The sequence below is a fragment of the Cetorhinus maximus genome, chromosome 30, assembly GCF_964194155.1.
Source record: "Cetorhinus maximus chromosome 30, sCetMax3.hap1.1, whole genome shotgun sequence".
NCBI lineage: Eukaryota > Metazoa > Chordata > Chondrichthyes > Lamniformes > Cetorhinidae > Cetorhinus > Cetorhinus maximus.
This window is the reverse complement of record NC_135908.1, coordinates 21,557,963-21,582,350: the sequence shown is the minus strand read 5'-3', so window position 1 is coordinate 21,582,350 and position 24,388 is coordinate 21,557,963. Positions and strand designations below refer to the sequence as shown.

The 24,388-nt window shown below is 45.0% G+C and overlaps 2 protein-coding genes across 2 annotated transcripts in view; both read left to right on the top strand.

Annotated features, from left to right (window-relative positions):
• Positions 1-14,662, top strand: part of LOC144669947 (semaphorin-7A-like) — a 34,061-nt gene extending 19,399 nt beyond the window's left edge. The window contains exons 4-13 of the mRNA XM_078532230.1: positions 375-473; positions 3,451-3,553; positions 3,643-3,759; positions 5,956-6,077; positions 7,562-7,737; positions 8,613-8,721; positions 10,537-10,732; positions 12,735-12,850; positions 12,987-13,147; positions 14,596-14,662. Of these exons, the coding sequence (XP_078388356.1) occupies positions 375-473; positions 3,451-3,553; positions 3,643-3,759; positions 5,956-6,077; positions 7,562-7,737; positions 8,613-8,721; positions 10,537-10,732; positions 12,735-12,850; positions 12,987-13,147; positions 14,596-14,662 (1,266 nt within the window). The remainder of the gene's footprint in view (positions 1-374; positions 474-3,450; positions 3,554-3,642; positions 3,760-5,955; positions 6,078-7,561; positions 7,738-8,612; positions 8,722-10,536; positions 10,733-12,734; positions 12,851-12,986; positions 13,148-14,595) is intronic.
• Positions 1-24,388, top strand: part of slc28a1 (solute carrier family 28 member 1) — a 163,509-nt gene that overhangs the window by 33,047 nt on the left and 106,074 nt on the right. The window lies entirely within an intron of this gene.

Sequence of the window (24,388 nt, the reverse complement as noted above, 5' to 3'; positions counted from 1 at the left end):
CTATTAGTGTTTAATTGTTACTACTAAGAAGAAATGTTCTCCTGTGTGATAAACTGGCTTTCCAATCAGAGCTGCCATTTTTGCACCATTCTTGAAATATGACTTGGTTCCTGGCAATCCTCCTCCCCAGTGATTCAGCATGGCCAGACCAAAGGCTCATTTAGCTTTGGGCCTATTTGCAGAGACATTCCTGTTGGAATTGTGGGGGTGGTTCATTTAGAAGCTTTGTGGCATGTGTGTCCCGAGGCATTTTGTATATTGTATAAAAGGTGTCAAGATACATTCTGAACGAAATCACTTTCAATGTGTATCTTGGTACACTGTCACGGTTCCCCAATGATGTTTAAGCATTCATAACCTTTATTTAACTCCAGGGTCACTGTGAGAATGCTATAATGGTCCTGCAAAAATTCAACGGAACTGAGCTTCTTCTCTGTGGAACTAATGCCCGTGAACCGCGATGTTGGCTGCTTGTAAGTATGTTTGGAATAAATCTCAAAGTGCAATTCTCCTAACTGTGCCTTTCATCTTAAAGTTTCAGTCAAAGGCGTGTACAGTGACGACATGGATGGAGCTTAAACATACTGGGGGCAATTATCAATTTGAACAATAGAGTTAACTGGTGAGGTTGGGCCTCCTGCCTATTTTCTGCCTCTTTGATTGGTTGGACTACATATAGGGCAGCTAGCCTCTCCAACATCAGAGTTAACCCCTCATGTGTTACAGGGTGGCGGGCTTCAGGTTTGAGCCATTGACTGGCCAATGGCATTTCCCAGACATGCCACTAGAGGCCTCGTGGTTCGAGACCAATAAGTGCTGGAAAATGGCCTAGATACTGTCCTGTTGCATATCTCCTATCATCGGGCCACAGGGCAGTAGGGATAGAGAACCGGGAGCAGGCTGGACTCTGTGCTGATTTTCTTTGTTCTTGGGATGTGAACATCACAAGCAAGGCCAGCACCTATTAGTGAGCCGCCTTGAACCGCTGTAATCCCCATGGTGTAGGCACACCCACAGTGCTGTTAGGGAGGGAGTTCCAGGATTTTGACCCAGCGACAGTGAAGGAACAGCGATATATTTCCAAGTCAGGAAGGTGAGTGGCTTTGAGGGGAACTTGAAGGTGGTGATGTTCCCATGCATCTGCTGCCCCTGTCCTTCTAGGTGGTAGAGGTTGCAGAATTGTAAGGTGCTGTTAAGGGAAGCTTGGTGAGTTGCTGCTGTGCATCTTGTAGATGGTACATGCTGCTGCTACAGTGTGTCAGTGGTGGGGGGAATGAATGATTAAATTGGTAGATGGGGTGTCCATCAAATAAGCTGCTTTGTTCTTGAGTGTTGTTGGGAGTTGCACTCATCCAGTATCCCATCATGCTCCTGACTTGTGCCTTGTAGATGGTGGACAGACTTTGGGGAGTCAGGAGGTGAGTTACTTGCTGCAGGATTCCTAGCCTCTGACTTGCTCTTGTAGCCACAGTATTTATGGCTAGTCCAGTTCAGTTTCTGGTCAATGGTAACCCCGCAGGATGTTGATAATGGGGGATCAGCGATTGTAATGCTACTGAATGTGAAAGGGAGATAATTAGATTCTCTTTTGTTGGAGATGGTTGTTGCCTGGCATTGATGTGGCACCAACGTGATTTGTCACTTATCAGCCCAAACCTGAATGTTGTCCATGTCTTGCTGCATGTGGGCACAGATTGCTTCAGTATCTGAGGAGTCGCGAATGGTGCTGAACATCGTGCAATCATCATTGAACATCCCCTCTTCTGATGGAGGGAAGGTCATTGATGAAGCAGCTGAAGACGGTTGGGTCTAGGACACTACCCTGAGGAAATCCTGCAGTGATGTCCCGGGACTGAGATGATTGACTTCCAACAACCACAACCATCTTCCTTGTATGTTTTCAGGGAGACCTAGAGACTCATAATGAAGAAAATATTTAAAATAATTTCTTACTTCCATCTTATTCATTTGCAAACCTGCATTTTGATAGCATAAGCTCCATTGAAATGTGTCACTGGAGTGTAACATTAGAATAATGATAATAGTGTTCCACCTTAAAAAAAACTAATTTGCCAAACACACATTTGTATGGCTACGCATCTAAAATGCCTGACATTATATCAAAGGAATATAATTTGACTATTATAGTAAACATATCATTGGGGGGCAAATGCCACTCGGAGACTGGAGTTGATCAGAGAAAAGTAATTTTTATTACAAGCATGCAGGGGAAAGATTCAAGCTGCAGAATCTCTCAAAATTGCATTTAAAATAACATACATTTATATTCAGTACAGGTTTAGCTAGCCATTTGCCTAAGCATGTTTTGTCTGCTCATGGCCTTCATGTATCCCTCGTAAACACATACTGTTCTACTCTCACTGACAAGCAGGCTAGAAAAGCAAAAAACAGCTCAGGCTTACCAGCTACAGTAACTTCATCTCTGTACACATACAGAGAAACAACAACAGATGTGTAGGGTTGTGATGGAAAAATACAGCAAGAGAGACAACTTTCATTAATATCACTCACTTCGGACGTATTCATTCCTCACATCACATATCATATAGCTCATCTACTTTAGTAACCATTGTCTGCAGTTACTTGCTGCAGTTGTACAGCGCCTTGGTGAGACTGCACCAGTATTGTCCAGCAATTGTATTGTGTATCCTTTTCTAAGGAAGGATGTACTTGCCGTAGAGGGAGTGCAATAGAGGTTCACCAGACTTATCCTTGGGATGGTAGGATTGTCTTATGAAGAGAGATTGATGAAACTGAGCCTGTATTTGCCAGAGTTCCAAAGAATGAGAGGTGATCTCACTGTAGCTTACAAAATTCTTACAGGGTATGATGGGTTAGATGTGGATAAGATGTTTCCCCTGGCTGGTGAGTCTAGAACAAGGGGACAAAGTCTCATAATAAGGGGCCGGCCATTTAAGACAGAGATGAGGAGGAATTTCTTTGCTCAGAGGGTGGTGAATCGTTGGAATTCTCTACCCCAGAGGATTGTGGAAGCTCAATCACTGAGTATGTTCAAGACAGAAATTGATAGATTTCTGGATACCGATGACACCAAATGATATGGGTATATTGGGGGAAAATGCTCTGTTTGAATGGTGGTATAGACTCGATGAGCCGAATGGCCTACTCCTGCTCTGATTTCCTATGTTTGTGAACACATTTATTTTTAATAAACATTTTTGGAGTCAAGAAACCAGATTCCATGGAATCCTGGAACAACAATATAGAAATTGTTTGAGTGGTAAAAGACCATGAAGATTCATCTATATTACCCTCTACCATCCTGGTTATCAGACGATATGACAACTCTGCACACGTTTTTCTTTCTATTTAAGTAAGAATCCTTCTTGGACTATTGTTTCTGTTACATGAGATCATCCATTAATTTTAGAGAATAAAAATACCAATCAACGGTGATTTTTTTAATAGTTGAACAATAAATTGAACCCAATTATCAACAAAGGAGGACGTCACTTAGGGCAAGGTGTATGTCCTTTCACCCCAAAACACGGCTTCACTTCATTGGTTGAAGGTAGGACCTCTTGCAATTCAAATTCAGAATCCATTGGAGACCAAGGGCCATCTTACTCAGTGTGTGTGTGTTTTGACTTCTAATTACAGATGGAAGATTCTATTCAGCAGCACCTTTACATGAGAATGGAAATGGTCTGTTCCTTCGGGGGTTTAAGAAGGAAGCTGGTGGGTCATGGCTACTTTCTGTTGACAAGTGGCTGACAGGTAAGTGTGAACACAATTGCTTTTTGCCACTCTCTTTAAATGTTTCAATCTGCTTATATCTCTCTTTCCCAACATCACTCTGGCAGGGTAGCGATTTTTTTTTCCCCCACCTCGAAAGCCGTGGAATCAGTTCCATGACTGTCACCTGAGGTTCAGGATATATCGGGAGTAATAGGCCTGTGAATTGGTGGGAGTTCCCTTCCCAGGGATACTGAGGCCAATAGAATACCCAACAGCATCACACCACCACCACCCCCAACCATCCATATCCCACTCCCCCCGCCCTCCCCCACAACCAACCCATCACCATGTTGGTTCAGATCACATCCCTCAACATGGACTTGAGATTGAATCTTTTGTGGCTCAGTGTCACACTTCCTACTTTATTTAATCACTGAGTTATAGAGAAACATATGATGGTGATACAGTCATGGTGTTGTGTATTTTGAACTTCTGCTTATATTTTTAACAAGGGAATGACTTCTATTCCCTTGGTATTTGTTTACTTTTTCTCACTGCTAATAACAAAAGACAGAAGTGGACCCCATTACACCCATTTTACAGGCATAGTATTGAAGTATGAGGCCCGATTTTGGAGGCCTAATGTCCTGCACCATAAGGATGCCTGTCAAACGCCTGAACTGAAATTGAGTTCGATTGTTTTTCCCGGCATCCCTAATGGCCATCTAAAGCAGGCAGTGGGGTCCTTATACATGCAAGTGAGAGCCCAAAGGCTCGTTTTTGGCCCCCTGGCTGGATTGGGCCGGGCAGCATCAGAATCTTTCAGGTGCCTCTCAGCTTTCCAGCCGGAAGTAAGTCCTGTGGTGCCAACAGATGCAGGGTAGCTTCCCTGACTCAATAATCACCATGATCGCACCTCCCTCAGCCGGCTGGAGCACTCTCAAAACCCCGAACTTTAACCAGTCAACTGAGCACAGACCAAATCAGCCAACCTGACATTTCCTCGGTCCGTAAGACTCACTGAGTTATCAGTTAAATTTGTTAGACTGTTCTGGGGGCAGATTAGATTGCTCAACTTGTGACATCGAGAGGACCTTGGAGCAGCTGAACAGGAACAGATCCTCTCCTTTAGAAGGGTGAGGTCACTGCAGCATATTCCATTCCTTCCTGTTTACCAATTATTAATAACCAATGCTGTGGTTTTGTATTTTAAATGTCTAGCTGCTATTTTGTGCGTCGCGTTTCCACTCTGTGCAGTGCCAGGCGCAGCCAGGGTTCCGCAGAGCAAGGATAAACCCAAGTCACAGATTAGCAGAAGCAACAAATGAAAACACACTGGGCGGAATTTTACGGCCCCTCCCGCCGGTGAGATTTTCCAATCCTGCCGAAAGTCAATGGAATTTTGAACGGCTCACCTTACAGCTCCGACCCCACCACGATGAGGTCATAAAACTCCACAATGGGAGCTTCACATGGGGAAAACACAGGTTCTGTAATCTTGGTACAACGCCTTCATTTTGATGTGACCAAAAGCAACACAGAAAGCTCTGCATTATCATTGATGGAGTGAATGAGCACAGACTCATAGGAGAGAAAGATTGAAAACTTTCCCAAGCATGTGGTGGGGGTGGGGGGGTTGGGGGGGGGGGGGGGGGGGGGCGGGGTGTGTGTGCAAAAACACTACAAAGAAAAAACTTGGGAGCTTTAAATTATATAGAGTGTCAGCTGGACCCCCTAAATTCAAGACCACCCCAGAGACCTGAACACATCATCTAGGCTACACTCAGTGCAGCACTCCCTCAGTACTGCACTGGTCAGAAGTTCTATCTTTCAACTGCCCTCTCTGATGGATAAAAGATAGGTAAAAGACCCAATGGTGTTACTTCTTCCTAGTGTCTTAGCCAATATTTATCCCTTCACCAATATCACTAAAACATGATCTAATCATTTATCCCATTGCTGGTTGTGAGAGCTTACTGTGAACAAATTGACCCATGTTTCCTGCATTGCAATAGTAACTACACTTCCAAAATTGGCTTTGGGATGTCCTGAGGCAATGAATGGTGCTATATAAATGCAAATCTATCTTTCTGAACCTCTAGTTACAGACTTTCAGCTGTCTTTTATTTTCTGTGTTCCCAGTTTCCAATTTAAGATGTGCTGCCTGATCTGCTCCAGACCATCCTCGCCAAGCGTCCATGTTATTGATCAATATTCCTGTTTGCTTCTATTTAGATCCTAATTTTGTAGGAATGTCGCCGATTGATGACCAGATTTTCATGTTCTTCAGGGAAAAGAACATGCAGAAAAATCTAGACATTGACCCCTGGATGTCACGAGTTGCCCAAGTCTGTAAGGTGGGCAAGTCTAACATATAGTGACATGATTTGCTGTCATTTTCAGATGGATGTTTAATACATCAGGATGAAACTTCACTATAACCTGTTGTCACATTTTCCTGAGGTATGGGAGTACAGCACTTGTTGCTGTCTCTTCTCAATATTCTATAGGCCACCCTCTTGAATAATCTATCCCAACACTGGTGTTCATCTTACTGACCAGGGGGACAACTGATGTTGCGGATTGGGGATTTGTTGTAGAAACTGCTCGAGTTTAATTTCCTTTGCTAGTGACTTGGACCGTCCACCTAATTTATAAAAGTGTCAAGTGTTTTAAAATCTATCTTTGCTCTGTTGGTGATCTGTCCCGATCTCCTTCCTGTTTGGGAGTGAAATCGTCTCAACTGAATCCAAGGAGCAGTATTTGGCTTCAAAAGGCAGAGCCTACAGCCACAACATAATAACATTGAGGTAAAACCTGTCCTCGGCCAAGCTCCTTCCCTTCCAGTCCGAGCCACTGTCTGATCCAGAGCAGAAGTCCCAGTCAATCGTCTCCTCTTTAACCCACAGGTGATAAGGTATTCGAAGCGCCCCCATCATGTTCAAATACCTCAGCACCGATCACAGCTGGAACCTGAGATTTTCTGAGGCTCTGGATCGGTATGAGTTATTCATTGCTGAGCCATCAAGAGGTCAGATATCCATCTCCACGTGCAACGTCGAGCGGCTCCCTATCGCTGTAGCCTCCTACAGCCCTATAAACCTCCAAGATCATCCTTCAAAATTCTCATCTTTGTTTTCAAGTCTCTCGTCACCTCTCCTCCGTTTCTCTGTGACTTCCTCCAAACCCACCACCCTCCAAGCCCTCTGTGTTTCTCCAATTCTACCCTCTTGCGGGTCCGTCCCTCATTTCCATTAAGAGCTGTACCTTCAGCTGGCTTGGCCCTAAACTCTGGAATTAACTCCCTAGACTTTCTCACATCTCCTCCTTTTAGACACTCTTTAAAACCTACCACTTCAAACAACCTTCTCTTCATCTGCTCTAATGTTCCCTTTTGACTCTGCCTGAGTCACATTCTTGTTTGGTAGTGATTCCTGTGAAGGATGTTTCACTTGATTAAAGGTGCAATATAAATGCAAGCTGCTGTTGTTGATTTGTGGGTCAATTCAGTACATGAGGTTGAATAAAGTGGTCACCATCTACCAAAATGACAAATCACCCCACAGGAAGGTTCACTGCAGCAGGGGGGTTTCTGTATTCACACATTGTCGTGTAACCTCAGATCACATTGTAAAACTCTGACCCTGTACTCCCATAATTCAATGCATGAGGTGCTCACTGATGTCATAGCATAAAGGTTGAAGGTGGCTCTAAGTGCTCACTCATTAGGAACATACGTTCTGGTCACTCCAGTGATAGACAGGTTTCCATTCCACTGCTCTTAATAGGTTCACTGTACATGTGATGGAATGTTACAGACTCTGATCTCTCTTCTCTCAAGGATGACAAAGGTGGTTCTAGACAGCGCTTGCAACATAAGTGGGCAACCTTTTTGAAAGCACGACTGCTGTGTAGTGTTCCTACTGATCACGTGCATTTCAACCGGATTCAAGATGTCTATGTTGCTAAATCAAATAACAGTGAAGACAGAGTTTATGGAATTTTCAAAAGTAACTGGTGAGTCCACAAGAATTGCAAAATGGATTGGACATAATGAAAAATAAAAAAGCTGATTCATTAAAGTCAGACCCATCTCAACATAGTACAACCTGCTCAAGTTATTGATCCCATTCCCCACACCTCTCACCTCCATACAGTCACATCTTCAGTCCACCTGCCCATTAAAACATGCTTCACTTTTCCCAACCATTGAGGCTAATGATCCATTGACAAATAAAAATGTATTATAACTCTCTGATGGACAAAATGTCTTTAGAATCCAAACGAGCATGAGGCATTCAACATGAAAAGTGTGTAAACGATGTGGGCTTAAACAGATTGAAACCAGAGTGACTTCTCCCACGAACAACTTATTCATTGCAGGAAGTACATTGTGGGCTTTGTCACATGGTTAAAAGGGCACTTTCTCCCTGAGAAAAATGTGAAACAAAGATTTAGGGACGGGGAAAGAGGGTGATAAAGTCTCACCGTTTAATATGTAGCCAGCTCTGGATTAATGCTGTAGTGTGGTCATAGAGAGAGAGGGGACAAGACTGCAGTTGGTTGTGATGTCTAGTGTGTGGACTTGCACACTGAGCGAGGCTGCCTGAGTGCGATGTCAGAGAGAGCTCCCCTGCCCATGAAGAATGTTTAATGTGAATCAGATTCCCATCCTGCACTCTAATATCAAATTCCGACCTGTGGATAAGAATTCAAAAGTTCAGGTATAGCTTTTAAAATGTTCAAATGAGATGGGGAACATTTCATTAAAACTAGTCCGGAAAACCAAGGTTTGGGTCTTCGATGTTATTACCTTGCAGGAAAATTAACGCAGTTTGTCTGATTTCTCTTTCTTAACCTGAACATTTCATTAAATATCTTGGCTTTTTCAGGAACGGCGCAGCAATTTGCACCTACTCCGTGAGGGACATTAGTAATGTGTTTAGAACTTCCAATTTCAAAGGTTTCTCTGAAGGTATTCCTAATCCCAGACCTGGCACGGTAAGAAATTACTGACTGTTGGCCGATTGGGTTTGTTGAGTTTATCTGATTAAGGAAATGTGCTTGAAATACTTCAGGGAAATCAATGAATTAATCACTAAGTGAGGATTGAAGTGTCATGCTATCTTTGTGACACTAGTTATTCTGTCATTGGGAGTGAAGACAAACGTAATCTTTCTGATCAAGCTCGGAGGATGAGGGATAATTGGACCAGGGTATGTGTCCACTTTAATGTCATACATTCTGGGTTGAATTTTATGGCCCCGTCGCCAGGGGGCAGAGCTGGGAAATGCAGCAAGCCGTTCAAAAGTCCATTGACTTTGATGAGATCGGAAAATCCGGTCGGCGGGGGGGGCCATAAAATTCCACCCTCTGTCCTTATTTTTACAGAATGCTTGGATTCAATTATGATATTCATGGTTAAGTAGCAAAACTTGCAACTTTGAACAGCAGAGTAGAGTTGGTTGGAGCAAAGGAGTATTACAAGCTGAGAGGCTTGGAGGTGCCAAACTGAGGCACCACAGTGGCACACCTGGTGGGAGGGTGTAATCACACTGTGACATGTTTACATAGATAGTTGCCATTATAAATGTTCACAAAGGAATTTATAACAGAAAAATTGACACAAAAATGTGACAAGAGGATACACGGCTTAGTGACATCCACTTGCCCAGTTGACTGGACAGTGTCTTGAAAATCCATTTAATGTGCAGTTAAGTCAGAACTTCTCCCCAAAGAAGATCAACTACAATGCATTTCTGGCATTGTAGAAACACAATCTGCATCAAAGACTAGTCTGATACACATACAGCACAAATATCTCTTACTGTTCAGTAGCATTCAATGGAATCTAATAACCCAAAAATCACAGATTTGTAGTGCTCTGCAAATGCTGGCCTAGACTGTATATTCAAATACTATGGCTCAGATGTTTAATCAGTCCACCTGGGTTCCATCACGGAATCCAGAGGATGAAGAACATTGTGAATCACTACAACATCCAATCTGCACATGACTGAACTGATCAAATCTAATCAAACATAATCTTTCATCTAACATTTCTTCTAATTTTTGTTTGAGTCTGTGCCCATCTGTCAATTTTCTTCTTCCTTATCTCTTTCCTAATTGGTTGAATTGGTTATTTCCTCTTTCATCATTCACCAATCATATTACAGAAAATCTTTCTCCTGAATTTCAATTCCTTTTCCCTACCATTTCTACGTATCCGATTCTACCAGAACAAACTTAGCCAATCGGTTACTAGCAAAAAGAGCAAAGGTTCCCAAACTGTGGGTCGTGACCCCCAGTGGGGTTGCAACGTGAGCAGTTGAGGTTGTGAGCTCCTAGGCGGCAATGGTGGTGTGGAGCAGAGACTCAGATGGGGCAGCCCTAGAATCAGCCCTCTCATGCATGCACGCAATTTTCTTTCTTGCCTTGGCCTGGTGGGTGTGGCCCAATGAAATGAGCTCCGAGGCTTGATCGCTGCTTCCAACAAAGCCTCCAAAACATTAAGTGCCCAAGATTATTTTTCTAGAGCTTTTGCTCTTTTGAAAGTTGTAAATTGTGATTTTGTGTCTGTACCCCTGCCATACCCTCTCCCCACCCCCACCTACCCCTTTGCATCACTCTGGGGTCACACCAATTTTTAAACGTTAAAATGGGGTCACAGAGCGAGAAAGTTTGGGAAGCATTGTCTAAGAGAGGGAGAGGCTCTCTGGCCTCTCACCTTGGGCAGGGATATGGTGCAGAGGGACCCCAAAAGGTGCCTAATTGATAAATAACTTACAGGCTCTCATTCTTCCCACCTTATTGCAGTGTGGCAAAGACACTCAAGGACTGCCAGATATAGTACTGAACGTTATAGAGAATCATCCTGAAATGGTCACCAACATCCAGCCAATCAGAAAAGCTCCCCTTGTGATGGAGAAAGAGGATCGCTTCAAGAAAATAGTAGTGGATTCTGTTGTTGACTTCAATGGGAAAGTGTCCTGGGTCCTTTTCCTGGCTATGGGTAGGTCTTGCCAGCTAAAGGTTTGTACAGAAGATTCCTGATTTTGCCTTTGTAGATTACTAGATGCCTAACAGATTGATTGTCAACTATGGCAAGGTCAAGTATAATAGATGTGTGGCACATCATAGAATTATAGAATGATGCAGCACAGGCTAAGGCCATTCAGTCCATCACGTCCGTGTTGTTTCTTTGCAATCCAATTTATCTCACTCTCTTACTCCTTCACAATAGCCCTGCAATTTTTTTCTTTCACGTATTTATCCAATTCTCTTTCGAATCATTGGCCTGAATTGTGTGCTTGTCTGGCACGCGCGATCGGTGGGCCTTGGAGCGGACAGGAAACTGCCCACCCCCGACCACGATCGACCTCCGACCCTGATTTCACGTTGGTTAGCTAATTAACGGCCAGCCAGCGTGAAATGTGCCCGGAGAAAGGCTCAGCACTGCTGGTGTGGGCAGGAAGAGGGCGGGTGCTGGTGAGCGCTTCCACTGAGCTCCCTGAAGGCAGACAGCTGCCGACCCCCAAATAATAAAAGAAAGCACAAAAATTCTGCAAAAAGTGTCAAGGCAGCACAATCAAGCACCTGAAAGCAGACCTCATTTTAAAAACACAGTCTCCAGATATTTTTATTTTAAACCCTAACAGAGATTTCATCCCGCCCTTGGATGAGGTTTCATCAAAAATGTAAAGCCCTCCTGGCCAATTGACCCAGCAGCCAATTGTAAGGTTGGACAGGCCACTAATAATCGCTTTCAATTGGTCCGTTAATGAGATTAATTGCCCACTTAATTGTCGGCGGACGCTCTTCTGACTTTTGCGTGCACCCGCCGAGCGAAATATCGCACGGGTCCACTCGCCTGACGTCATCTCGCACAATTTTATCCCCATTCAGGCTGGGCATGCACCTGCCCGTGGGACACAAAATTGTGCCAATTGAATCTGCTTCCACTGTTCCCCTTCAGATGGATGTTTTAGATAGTGGGATAATACTTCAGATCTTTCTGTGAGTAAAGCTGTGTGGAGACAGGGACTCATCATTTCAGTTCTTTTCCTGGAGGTGGGTTTGGAGGAAAATAGTGTTTGTTTGTGCTGCCACTGCCCTCATGTTTTTCCGTCTTGTTTTTCCCTCTACTCCGCACCTTGACTCCACATGATTTATACGGATAAACTTCATGCTGTAAAATTTGGGATTCCTTCATTGTCGCTGAATCAAAATCATAAACATTACCCAGCTCATGTGACACTTTCACATGAGGGGACGTGTTTGAATAATTTTTTACTTTATTATTTAAACGTTTTTATTATGCCCTTAATCTCCCTGAGTTGGCTCCGTGACTCAGGGAGATGGGCGGGCATTAATTGGCATGCCCGCGTAAACTGGCGGCACGCAGCCGATCGCGGGTGGCAATCGGCTCCACCCCCACCCAGCCCGACCTACATAGGTAAGATTCTACCCTATGTTCCTATTTTTCTCAGTAAGTGGAAAATTGATTAAACTTGTAAACCAAGTGTAAACTTTATCTCATGTACAATTACAGGGTTGAGGTGTTAAACCAAGGCCCTATCTGCCGTATCAGGTGGCAGTTAAAGATCCCATGACACTATTTTGAGGAAGATGTTTTAGCCAATATTTATCCTTCACCTAAACTACTGAGATAGAAGATCAGCCATTCTAGTTGAGTGGTGGAACAGGCTCAAGGGGCCGAATGGCCTAGTCCTGCTCCTAGTTTGTATGTTCATAGTCATTAATTTGGAATAGGAACATAGGAGCGGGAGTAGGCCACTCAGCCCTTCGAGCCTGCTCCTTTGCCATTACATACAATCAGGTAAAATGATTCAATTCGTATTACTAAATGAATATTTTAAGGATATTCAAGGCCTAGCTTGTCATATTGGGATTTTTGGCTCTTTTAGAGATTTCAGCTATAGGTTGTCAGAGGAATGTGAATTCGTATTGTTTTTATATTTTTGAAACTTTGGGCCTCTCTTTTTCTCCTACAGGAAATGGTAAAATCCAGAAGGTCCTTGAGATCGGTCGGTCAGTCTTCACCATTTCAGAACTTGAGGTTTTAAAGGAGCCAGGACCAATCTTGTCAATGTCTCTTGACTCTGAAAGCGTAAGTGCAAAGGTCAATGGGGGGGGGTCATCATCCTGACCTGGAAATGATAACCAGCAGTAACATTGATGAGAAATTTCTGTTCTCTGCTTTAAAAAAAAGTGAAATTAACATGTTTAATTATTTCTTCTTTTAGAAACTTCTGTATGTTACCACTGCCAAAGAGCTGATCCGGTTCCCACTGGCACAGTGTGAAAAATATGCTGGTGTCTGTGCCAGTTGCGTTATGGCCAGAGACCCCTACTGTGCATGGAATCCCAGAGAAAAGAAATGTATCCCCAGCACAACCAAACTTGAGTACGTCTTGAAAACAGTTTTCTATATTTTAAATGCCTTCTGTTAATTTTTTCAAACCCTCTCCTTCCTCCAATGCAGCACTAAAGGAGTGCTACTCTGTCAGAGATACCTTCTTTTGTGCTGAGAATTTAATCTGAGGCCTTTCTGCCCTCTCAGGTGGATGCAAAAGATCCCATGACACTAGTGTCATGAAAAGCAGGGGAGTTCTCCGCTGGCCAATCCTTCAACCAACATTACTGAACACAAAATTATCAGGTCATTACCACATCGCTGTTTGTGGGAGCTTGCTGTGTGCAGATTGGATGCCACGTTTCTTACATTACAAAAGTGACTTCATTTAAAAAACACTTCATTGGTTATAAAGCGCTTTTGGATATCCCGGGATGGCCAAGAAATACGAGTCCTTCTTTCAAAGTCATCAGCGTGTTGAGTCCCACACAAGCTCACCTGTGTCTCACTGAAGAGTTCAATAACAGTGCCCATTACAGTGTCCATTACAATGCCCACTGCAATCACCCTTTACAGTGCCCATACAATTATCCTTTACAGTGCCCACTACAGTGATCCACTACAATTACCCTTCACAGTGTCCATTACAATGCCCACTGCAATCACCCTTTACAGTGTCCAGTACAATACCCATTACCGTTACCCTTTACAGTGCCCTGTACACTGCCCACTACAATTACCTTTTACAGTGCCCATAATGCAGTAGAGTGCCAATTCCCCAGTAGAGTCCCCATTATCTGGTACAGTGCCCATTACTCAGTACTGATGAGGGAATGAACTTGATGTCACTGCACTGGAAGCCGTTGTAGGCCAGTGAGTACTGGGATGATGGATGAAGAGAAGTTAGTGCAAGTTGGAACACAGGAAGCAGAACCTTCCTCTTACCAAAACATTTTGCGAAACAAATCTTGTAAATGCCAGAGGTGTGAAAACAGAGTGTGGTAATCTGAGGTGCAAAACAACTTAAAGAGAATGTGAGCAGATTGACCATGTGATTGTAGTACCCAATTGATGTGTAGCGCGGGCTACGTTGTTAATCAGTAGTTTTAGAATGGGTTTGGGAAGCACACATGTGTTGGTGCTCCATTGCTTGTGTGAATCAGCGTGTGCTTCATTTTACAATGATCTCTTCGTCTAACAACTCACTCAGCAGTAGATAGGCGTGCAACTGTGTTCACTGAGCAAATCGAACCGATACAAGGAACAAAACACAGAGAATCGGGAAAACACTGCTAAAAGGAAAGTTATTATTTAAATGAATGTCTGTCACTGTCGATAATCTCCCTTGTGTCTAGCGTAATGAAGTTATTTAGTGTTAAGGCTGTGAAGGCAGTATTGCACGACAACTAACCTCACAAGGGTAGAATTGAAGACAGCAAAACTCACCAACCCCAGCACGCAGACTCAACCTTTACGTCATCTTTATTTTTTTTTTGCAGATATTTTATCCAAGATCTTGAAAATGGTGATCATAAGAAATGTCCTCAAGAGGTGAGATTGCTTTGACAAACAGTCCCAAGATTCTCACTGTCATTGCCCTGGTCACAGATTCAGCTCTCAATTCATTTTCTAGGTATATCTCACAGGCACAGTGATTATAAAGGTCCTTTGACACTGTGAGTGGATGTTTCTAGATGAGCAGCTCAAAGATAGTGGTGCAAAATGATCAGAAACATTTCTGACTGAACCGCATACACTTTTGCAATGTTGGAAGCTAATCACTTCTACTTTTAAAATTCTAAACATTTCCATTTTTGTTTCCAAGTTATGAAATGACGCCTGGCTTTCCTTCCCCTTTAAACATATGGAGGCCTCACCCCAGTTATAAACTATTCTTGGGGGTGAAATTCACCCTGGGAGGAGGGGTTTATGGCTAAATGGGTGAGGGTATATCAGCCACCTCCACCACATTCTGTCCAATTTTCAAGTCCTTCTCTACTTGGTGAAATCTGTTTTTATTATTTGCTCATGGATGTGGGCATTGCTGGCTAGGTCAGTGTTTATTGCCCATCCCTAATTGTCCTTGGGAAGGTGGTGGTGAGCTGCCTTCTTGAACCACTGCAGTCCATGTGGTGTAGGTACACCCACAGTGCTGTTAGGGAGGAAGTTCCAGGATTTTGACCCAGCGACAGTGGAGGAACGGCGATATATTTCCAAGTCAGGATGATGAGTGGCCTAGAGGGGAACTTCCAGGTGGTGGTGTTCCCATCCATCTGCTCCCTTATCATTCTAGGTGGTAGAAATCATGAGTTTGGAAGATGTCAAAGCAGGCTTGGCAAGTTGCTGCAGTGCATTTTGTAGACAGTGCACACTGCTAGCCACAATGCACTGGTGGGAGATGGGGTGCCGATCAAGCAATCAAGCGGGCTACTTTGTTCTGGATAGTGGTGTTGGAGCTGCACTCACCCAGGCAAGTGGGGAGTATTCCATTCGTCAAACCGAGACCTTCACTTTCCCACCTAGGAAACAACCTTGATTTCCCCACATGTTGGTTCCAATTTCTGGCCACCAGCTCCTGCAATTTTTACAGAGCTCTTTCCACCAGCTGGCCGATGGGGTGCAAACAGGGCCTGATGCGCATCAATAACTCGTGCAGGTTTGACAGTCCCTCCACCTGGACAACTCCCTCTGGATTCTTACCTGCTTTTGATCTTTTCAGTCACTTCCTCCAACCTCCCCCTGGACCATGACCCCACCACTGAACATTAAGCCATTGTTTCCAGGACTGTCACTGACCTCATATCTCCTCTGGAGATCTTCCCTCCACAGCTTCTAACCTCATAGTCTCCCAACCTCGGACGGCCTGCTTCTACCTCCTACCCAAAATCCACAGACAGGACTGTCCCGGCAGACCGATCGTGTCAGCCTGTCCCTGCCCCACGGAACTCTTTTCTTGCTATCTTAACTCCATTCTCTCTCCCCTTGTCCAGTCTCTTCCCACCTACATCCGCGATTCCTCTGATGCCCTACATCACATGAACATTTTCCAGTTCCCTGACCCCAACCGCGTCCTCATGGACGTCCAATCCCTCTACACCTCCACCCCCCACTGGGATAATCTGAGGGCTCTCCGCTTCTTCCTTGAACAGAGGCCTGAACAATCCCCATCCACCACCACTCTCCTCCGTCTGGCTGAACTTGTTCTCTCACTGAACAATTTCTCTTTAAACTCGTCTCACTTCCTCCAAATAAAAGGTGTGGCCATGTGTACCTGCATGGGCCCCAGTTATGCCTGTCTCTTTATGGGGTATGTGGAACATTCCTTGTTCCAGTCCTACTCAGGCCCCCTCCCACAACTCTTTCTCCGGTACTTTGATGACTGCTTCGGTGCCGCTTCATGTTCTCAATTTTGCTTCCAATTTCCACCCCTCCATCATTTTCACATGATCCATCACTGACACTTCCCTTCCCGTCCTTGACTTCTCTGTCTCAATTTCTGATGATAGACTATCCACCGATATTCATTACAAGCCCACCGACCCCCACAGCTACCTCGACTACAGCTCCTCACACCCCGCTTTCTGTAAGGACTCCATCCCATTCTCTCAGTTCCTTCACCTCCGTCACATTTGTTCCGATTTTGCCACTTTCCAAAACAGTTCATCTGATATCTCTTATTTCTTCCTTAACCAAGGTTTTCCACCCACGGTGGTTGACAGGGCCCTCAACCATGTCCGGCCCATCTCCCGGGCATCCGCCCTCACACCTTCCTCTACCTCCCAGAACCATGATCCGTGTCCTCACTTATCACCCCACCAGCCTCCGCATTCAAAGGATCATCCTCCGCCATTTCCACCAACTCCTGCATGATGCCACCACCAAACACATCTTCCCTTCACCCCCTCTTGTGGCATTCCGTAGGGAGCGTTCCCTCTGGGAAATCCTGGTCCACTCCTCCATCACCCCCTACACCTCAACCCCCTCCCACGGCACCTTCCCATGCAACCGCAGAAGGTGCAACATCTGCCCCATTGCTCCCCCCTCCTCACTGTCCAAGGGCCCAAACACTCCTTTCAAGTGAAGCAGCATTTCACTTGCACTTCCTTCAATTTGGTCTGTTGCAATCGTTGCTCCCAATGCGGTTTCCTCTACATTGAAGAGACCAAATGCAGACTGGGTGACCGCTTTGCAGAACACTTTCGGTCTGTCCGCAACATGACCCAGACCTCCCTGTCGCTTGCCATTTCAACACTCCACCCTGCTCTCATGCCCACATGTCCGTCCTTGGCCTGCTGCAATGTTCCAGTGAAGCTCAACGCGAACTGGAGGAACAGCACCTCATCTTCCGACTAGGCACTTTACAGCCTTCCGGACTGAATATTGAGTTCAACAACTTCAGATCATGAACTCTCTCCTCCATCCTCATCCCCTTTTTGATCCCCTTTTTTCTAATAATTATTTTTTTAATATATATATTTCTTTTCCACCTATTTCTATTATTATTTTTAAAATTTATTTCCATCCATTGTTTTATCTCCACCTTTTAGCTTATTTCGATCCCTTCCCCCCACTCCACCCCCACTAGGGCCATCTATCACTTGCTCATCCTGCTTTCTACCCTTAATGTCACCATTAGCACATCCTTTAGCTAATATCACCTCCGCCCTTTGACCTTTTGTTTATGACATCTTTGGCAATCTCTCCTTTGCCTCCACCTATCCAGCTCCACCTGTCCCATCCCCCCTTCAACAGCTTATATTTCACCACATTTCTATTTCTCTTTAGATCTAATGAAGAGGCATGCGGACTCGAAACATTAACTCTGTCTTCCTCTCCACAGATGCTGTCAGACCTGCTGAGTTTTTCCAGCAATTTTTGTTTTTGTTTCAGATTTCCAGCATCCGCAGTATTTTGCTTTTATCTCAGTGTTTAATTGACTGCCACTTGTCTTCCAGGAATGCCTACCTTGTAGAAGTACTGCTCTTCTTCTCTCCAACAGGATTTCCGCTTGTCGCTTTTGCCCTGTTCACCTTCATTGCTTTCCATTTCTCTCCTGGTGTTTGACAAGGTGTTTACTAAAACTCGCTTTCCCAGCCATATTTCCTACATCAGTGACTGTCTCCTTCTCCAACTTACCCCATGTGGATTCCAACTGAAGTTCCATCCCTCATGTTTCGAACCCACCAGGTTTACAGGTATCTCCGGGACATACAACGCTCCTCGGACTGCTGTTCCCGTCGCACCCTGAAATCCACGCTCAGTGCCATATACCGCCATATGAACACACTCAACCTCTCCCTCCAGCAGCACCGCTGCACCCTTTTTCTAAGCTGCGTGTGCCCTCAGTTTCATTTTATTCGTCGTCTCATCCGACGCCTTAACAAGAAACTTTGTCTCTTTCTTTCACGTGCAAAGGAACGCAAGCTCTAACAACTCATCGACACCAATGCCCTTCTAGGACCCTCCACCCCTGCCCGTCCCTCTGTCCCCATCCCGTCTTCTAATCCCAGCCCCGGCCGTGTATTCACCATACCCCCTGACTTTCCCCTCTCTGATGCTGAACGTTCAGTGCTCAGTAAAGGGTTCAGTTTCATCCCCTTACGCCCTCATCTCAATAAATTTCGGCCTTGGCACTATGCTGAACTCTTCTTCCGCTGCCTTCGTCTCCGTGCTCACTTCTTTGGGCAGGAGTCCTGTCCCCGTTCAACGGATCCTTTTACCCACCTCCAATATTCTCCCTCCACCTGGACCCCTCCCTCTGGATTCTTACCTGCTCTTGATCTTTTCATTGAGAACTGTCGGCGTGACATCAGTTGTCTCAAATTCTCTGCTCCTCTCACCCACTCTAACCTGTCTCTCTCTGAACTTGCTGCACTCCGTTCTCTCAGGTCCAACCCTGACATTGTCATCAAACCTGCTAACAAGGGTGGTGCTGTTGTTGTCTGGCGCACTGACCTCTACCTCACAGAGGCTGAGCGCCAACTCGTAGACACTTCCTCCTACCTCCCCCTGGACCATGACCCCATTACTGAACATCAAGCCATTGTTTCCAGGATTGTCACTGACCTCATCTCCTCTGCAGATCTTCCCTCCACAGCTTCCAACCTCATAGTCTCCCAACCTCGGACGCCCCACTTCTAATTCCTACCCAAAATCCACAAACAGGACTGTCCCGGCAGACCGATCGTGTCAGCCTGTTCCTGCCCCACGGAACTCATTTCTTGCTATCTTGACTCCATTCTCTCTCCCCTTGTCCAGTCTCTTCCCACCTACATCCGCGATTCCTCTGATGCCCTACATTATATCAGCAATTTCCTGTTCCCTGGCCCCAACCGCCTCCTCTTCACCATGGACGTCCAATCCCTCTACACCTCCATCCCCCACTGGGATGGTCTGGGGGCTCTCCGCTTCTTCCTTGAACAGAGGCCCGAACAATCCACATCCACCATCACTATCTTCTCCGTCTGGCTGAACTTGTTCTCTCACTGAACAATTTCTCTTTAAACTCGTCTCACTTCCTCCAAATAAAAGGTGTGGCCATGGGTACCCGCATGGGCCCCAGTTATGCCTGTCTCTTTATGGGGTATGTGGAACATTCCTTGTTCCAGTCCTACTCAGGCCCCCTCCCATAACTCTTTCTCCAGTACATTGATGACTGCTTCTGTGCTGCTTCATGCTCTCGTTTAGACCTGGAAAAGTTTATTAATTTTGCTTCCAATTTCCACCCCTCCATCATGTTCACATGGTGCATCACTGACACTTCCCTTCCCGTCCTTGACCTCTCTGTCTCAATTTCTGATGTTAGGCTATCCACCAATATTCATTACAAGCCCACCGACCCCCACAGCTACCTCGACTACAGCTCCTCACACCCTGCTTCCTGTAAGGACTCCATCCCATTCTCTCAGTTCCTTCGCCTCCGTCGCATCGGATGATGCCACTTTCCAAAACAGTTCTTCTGACATGTCTTCCTTCTCCCTTAACCGAGGTTTTCCACCCGCGGTGGTTGACAGGGCCCTCAACCATGTCTGGCCCATCTCCCATGCATCTGCCCTCACACCTTCCTTTCCCTCCCAGAACCATGATAGGGTCCCCCTTGTCCTCAATTATCACCCCACCAGCCTCCGCATCCAAAGGATCATCCTGCACCATTTCTGCCAACTCCAGCATGATGCCACCACCAAACACATCTTCCCTTCACCACCCACTGTCGGCATTCCATAGGGACTGTTCCCTTCGGGACACCTCGGTCCACTCCTCCATAACCCCCTACACCTCATCCCACTCCCACGGCACCTTCCCAGAAGGTGCAACACCTGCCCCTTTACTTCTCCCCTCCTCACCGTCCAAGGGCCCAACACTTCTTTCAAGTGAAGCAGCATTTCACTTGCACTTCCCTCAATTTAATCTACTGCATTCACTGCTCCCAATGCGGTCTCCTCTACATTGGAGAGACCAAACGCAGACTGGGTGACCCCTTTGCGGAACACTTTCGGTCTGTCCGCAAGCATGACCCAGACCTCTCTGTCGCTTGCCATTTCAACACTCCACCCTGCTCTCATGCCCACATGTCCGTCCTTGGCCTGCTACAATGTTCCAGTGGAGCTCAACGCAAACTGGAGGAACAGCGCCTCATCTTCTGACTAGGCACTTTACAGCCTTCCGGACTTAACAGTGAGTTCAACAACTTCAGATCATGAACTCTCTCCTCCATCCTCATCCCCTTTTTGATCATCATTTTTCTAATAATTATTATAATTTTTTTAGATATATATTTTTCTTTTCCCACCTATTTCTATTATTATTTTTAAAATGTATTTCCATCCATTGTTTTATCTCCACCTTTAGCCTATTTTGATCCCTCTCCCCCACTCCACCCCCACTAGGGCCATCTGTCACTTACTCCCCTTCATGTCACCATTGGCACATCCTTTAGCTAATATCACCACCGTCAACACCCATTTGACCTTTTGTTTATGACATCTTTGGCAATCTCTCCTTTGCCTCCGCCTATCACTGGCCCTCTATCCAGCTGCACCTGTCCCATCCCTCCTTAAACAGCTTATATTTCACCACATTTCTATTTCTCTTCAGATCTGATGAAGAGTCATACAGACTCGAAACGTTAACTCTGTCTTCCTCCCCACAGTCAGACCTGAGTTTTTCCAGCAACTTTTGTTTTTACTGTGACTTTTACATGTTTCTCTGGCCGGAAATTGGGTCAGTTTGATATCTCTCCTTAATCTGACTCTCCATTGAAGGCATTGAGCGAGTGTAAAACCAGCATTCCAGCCAATCACAAGGTTTGGTTAAATTATTTCCCCCTCATCCTCATCCCCAGGAACAAAAATATATCGATGCAGAAAATAAAATCTCATGGTATAGGGGGTAACATATTGGCATGGATGGAAGATTGGCTGACCAACAGGAAGCAGAGAGTTGGCATAAATGGGTCTTTTTCAGGTTGGCAAGATGGAACGAGTGGTGTGCCCCAGGGATTAATGCTGGGCCCTCAGCAGTTTACAATTTATATCAATGATTTGGATGAAGGGATGGATGGGATAGTTTTCAAATTTGCTGATGACAAAGATAGGTAGAAAATAAGCTGTGAGGAGGACATAAGACTACAAAGAAGATATAGATAGGTTAAGTGAGTGGGCAAAGATCTGGCAAATGGGGTATAATGTGGGAAAATGTGAAATTGTCCATTTTGGCAGGAAGAATAAAAGAGAAGCATATTATCTAAATGGTGAGAGATTGCAGAGCTCTGAGATGGAGAGGGATCTGGGTGTCTTAGTACGTGAATCGCAAAAGGCTAGTATGCAAGTACAGTAAATAATAAGGAAAGTAATAGAATGTTATCATTTATAGCGAGGGGAATTGAAATCAAAAGTAACTGCTTTTGTTATCCAGAACACTAGTGAGACCATATCTAGAGTACTGTGTACAGTATTGGTCACCTTATTTAAGGAAGGATGTAAATGCGTTGGAAACAGTTCAGAGAAGGTTTACTAGACTAATACTTGGAATGGGCGGGTTGTCTTATGAGGAAAGGTTGGACAGGCTAGGCTTGTATCCGCTGGAGTTTAGATGAGTAAGAGGTGACTTGATTGAAGCATATAAGACCCTGAGGGGTCTTGGCAGGGTGGATGTGGAGAGGATGTTTCCTCTGGTGGGGGAATCTAGAACTAGGGGTCACTGTTTAAAAATAAGGGGCTGGCCATTTAAAACAGGGATGAGGTGAAATTTTTTCTCTCAGGGTTGTGAGTCTTTGGAACTCTCTTCCTGAAAAGTCGGTGGAAGCAGAGTCTTTGAATATTTTTAAGGCAGAGGTAGATAAGATTCTTGGTAAGCAAGAGGGTGATAGGTTATTGGGGGTAGGTGGGTTGCAGATTTCAGGTCAGATCAGCCATGATCTTATTAAATGGTGGAGCAGGCACAAGGAGCTGAATGTCCTACTCCTGCTCCTTGTTCATATGTTTGTATGTTCATATGCAAAGCACAAGTAATGCAGAGAGCTCTTGGTCTATGGAATGCTTTATAAAAAGGCAGTGTCTGAGGTAAAAATAATTGCAGAGTAGTTTGAAGCTGAGGAAAGTTCATAACCCTGGGGAGGTTGCAGAGCAGTGGGGTTAGTTGGGATTGCCCTAGCAAAGAGCTAGAAGCCCGCACCAATAGGATGTGGCAAATAGCCTCCTGTTTTGTAAATGTTTATGCTTCTGAGTTATATGTCCAAACTGAAATCTTTGCAATAAGCAATTTTAAGACCAAAATAATAGAATCTCAACAGTTCAGAAGTCTCTGATCTTTGAAGAGAGATTTAAAAAGGCAACAAATTAATGATTTCTGTTTCTTCCTCCTCGTTGAGAGTCATTGAAGATAAGATCATCACCCTTTCTCAAGGGAACTGGCCCTGTGTACCTGTCCTGCCCAAAGCAATCCCATCATGCCGATTACTCATGGAAGGTCCAGAACGAGGTGGAGGCCTGTTCTTCGAGTGGAGATGAATGTCTGCTCTTCATAAAGGACATCTCTAAAGCCAATAGTGGCCACTACATGTGTAATTCAAATGAAAGAGGATACGAACAGCTTCATATCTCTTATTACATTCAGGGCAGTGGGTCATCAATATATTTATCCAGATATAGTGTTGCTGTATATTCTATTTTGATGACAGTCGCAGCTCTCTTTTTGCACTGAATTTGAGCTACGATTCAACAGGAAAGATAGAAACAAATTGTCCATCGTGGAGAGCTTTCCATCCATCACATTGAAGGCTTCCCTTTCCCACCCAGGAAGCAACCCCAAAACTCCCATTTCCAGTTTTGTTTTGATTACTGTAAAGCATTGTAGATAAAGGCAGGATGAGGCTCTGCACTGAATGCTCCAACCTCCATGGCGAAGTGATCTGTCAATACTCCAGTGACTTGGGTTCCAAATTGAGAATGGTGACCTTGGGGAGGTCTGCTGGTATCTGTAGAACATGAGCACGCTTCCTGACTGCTTGCTTGCCAAGAAGTGGGCAGTGAATACCATAGAAGAGCTAACTTGTTAAACCCTTGGGGCAGAATTTTGCTCTTGGCTTGCGGGATCGGCAGGGATGGCGCTGTCACACGGGCAGGGATATATTTTTAATTAAATAATTTAAAAATAAGTTTTTAATTTCAATTGTATTTGATTTTGAAACCTCATCCTGCCTGTGGATGAGGTTTCCAAAATAATGCAAAGGCCTTTTCGCCTGCCCGCCAACCGTTGGGCCGAAGGGGTCATGAAAAATTTAGCACAGCTGATTATTTAACAGCCTTAATAGGCCTTTGAATTGGCAGCGTGCCCACCAACAGCTCCGGTTCACGCCCGCTGATTGAACTATCGCGCGACTGCGCTTTGACGTCAGCATGCTTGGCTGATGTTATCGCGCATCATTTCACACTTGGTCTGGTCAGGCGCACGCCCACCTGCCGAGCTAAACATTCTGCCCTTGGACTTCTTGATGTGAAATGGTGTTTGTATGGGAAATAAGCAAGGTGTATTGTTGCATTCAATACCACAAGTTGGCAACGAATGAAGTATGTTGCCAGGGAACAAACGTAACTCTGTTCCTGGAATTTAGAGTTCACATCTTTATCTTGAGTTCCCTGTTCAATGGCAGGTCCGACCCCCAGTGCCACAACTTCACCATGGGTACGGCAAAGTGGCAGGTCCCAAATACTCCCCGGCCAGACAAGGGTTGAACTGTGTGCTGTTGACACCATTCTGACCCACGCCAGCCAACTGGCCTTCCCCAAGGAGCCT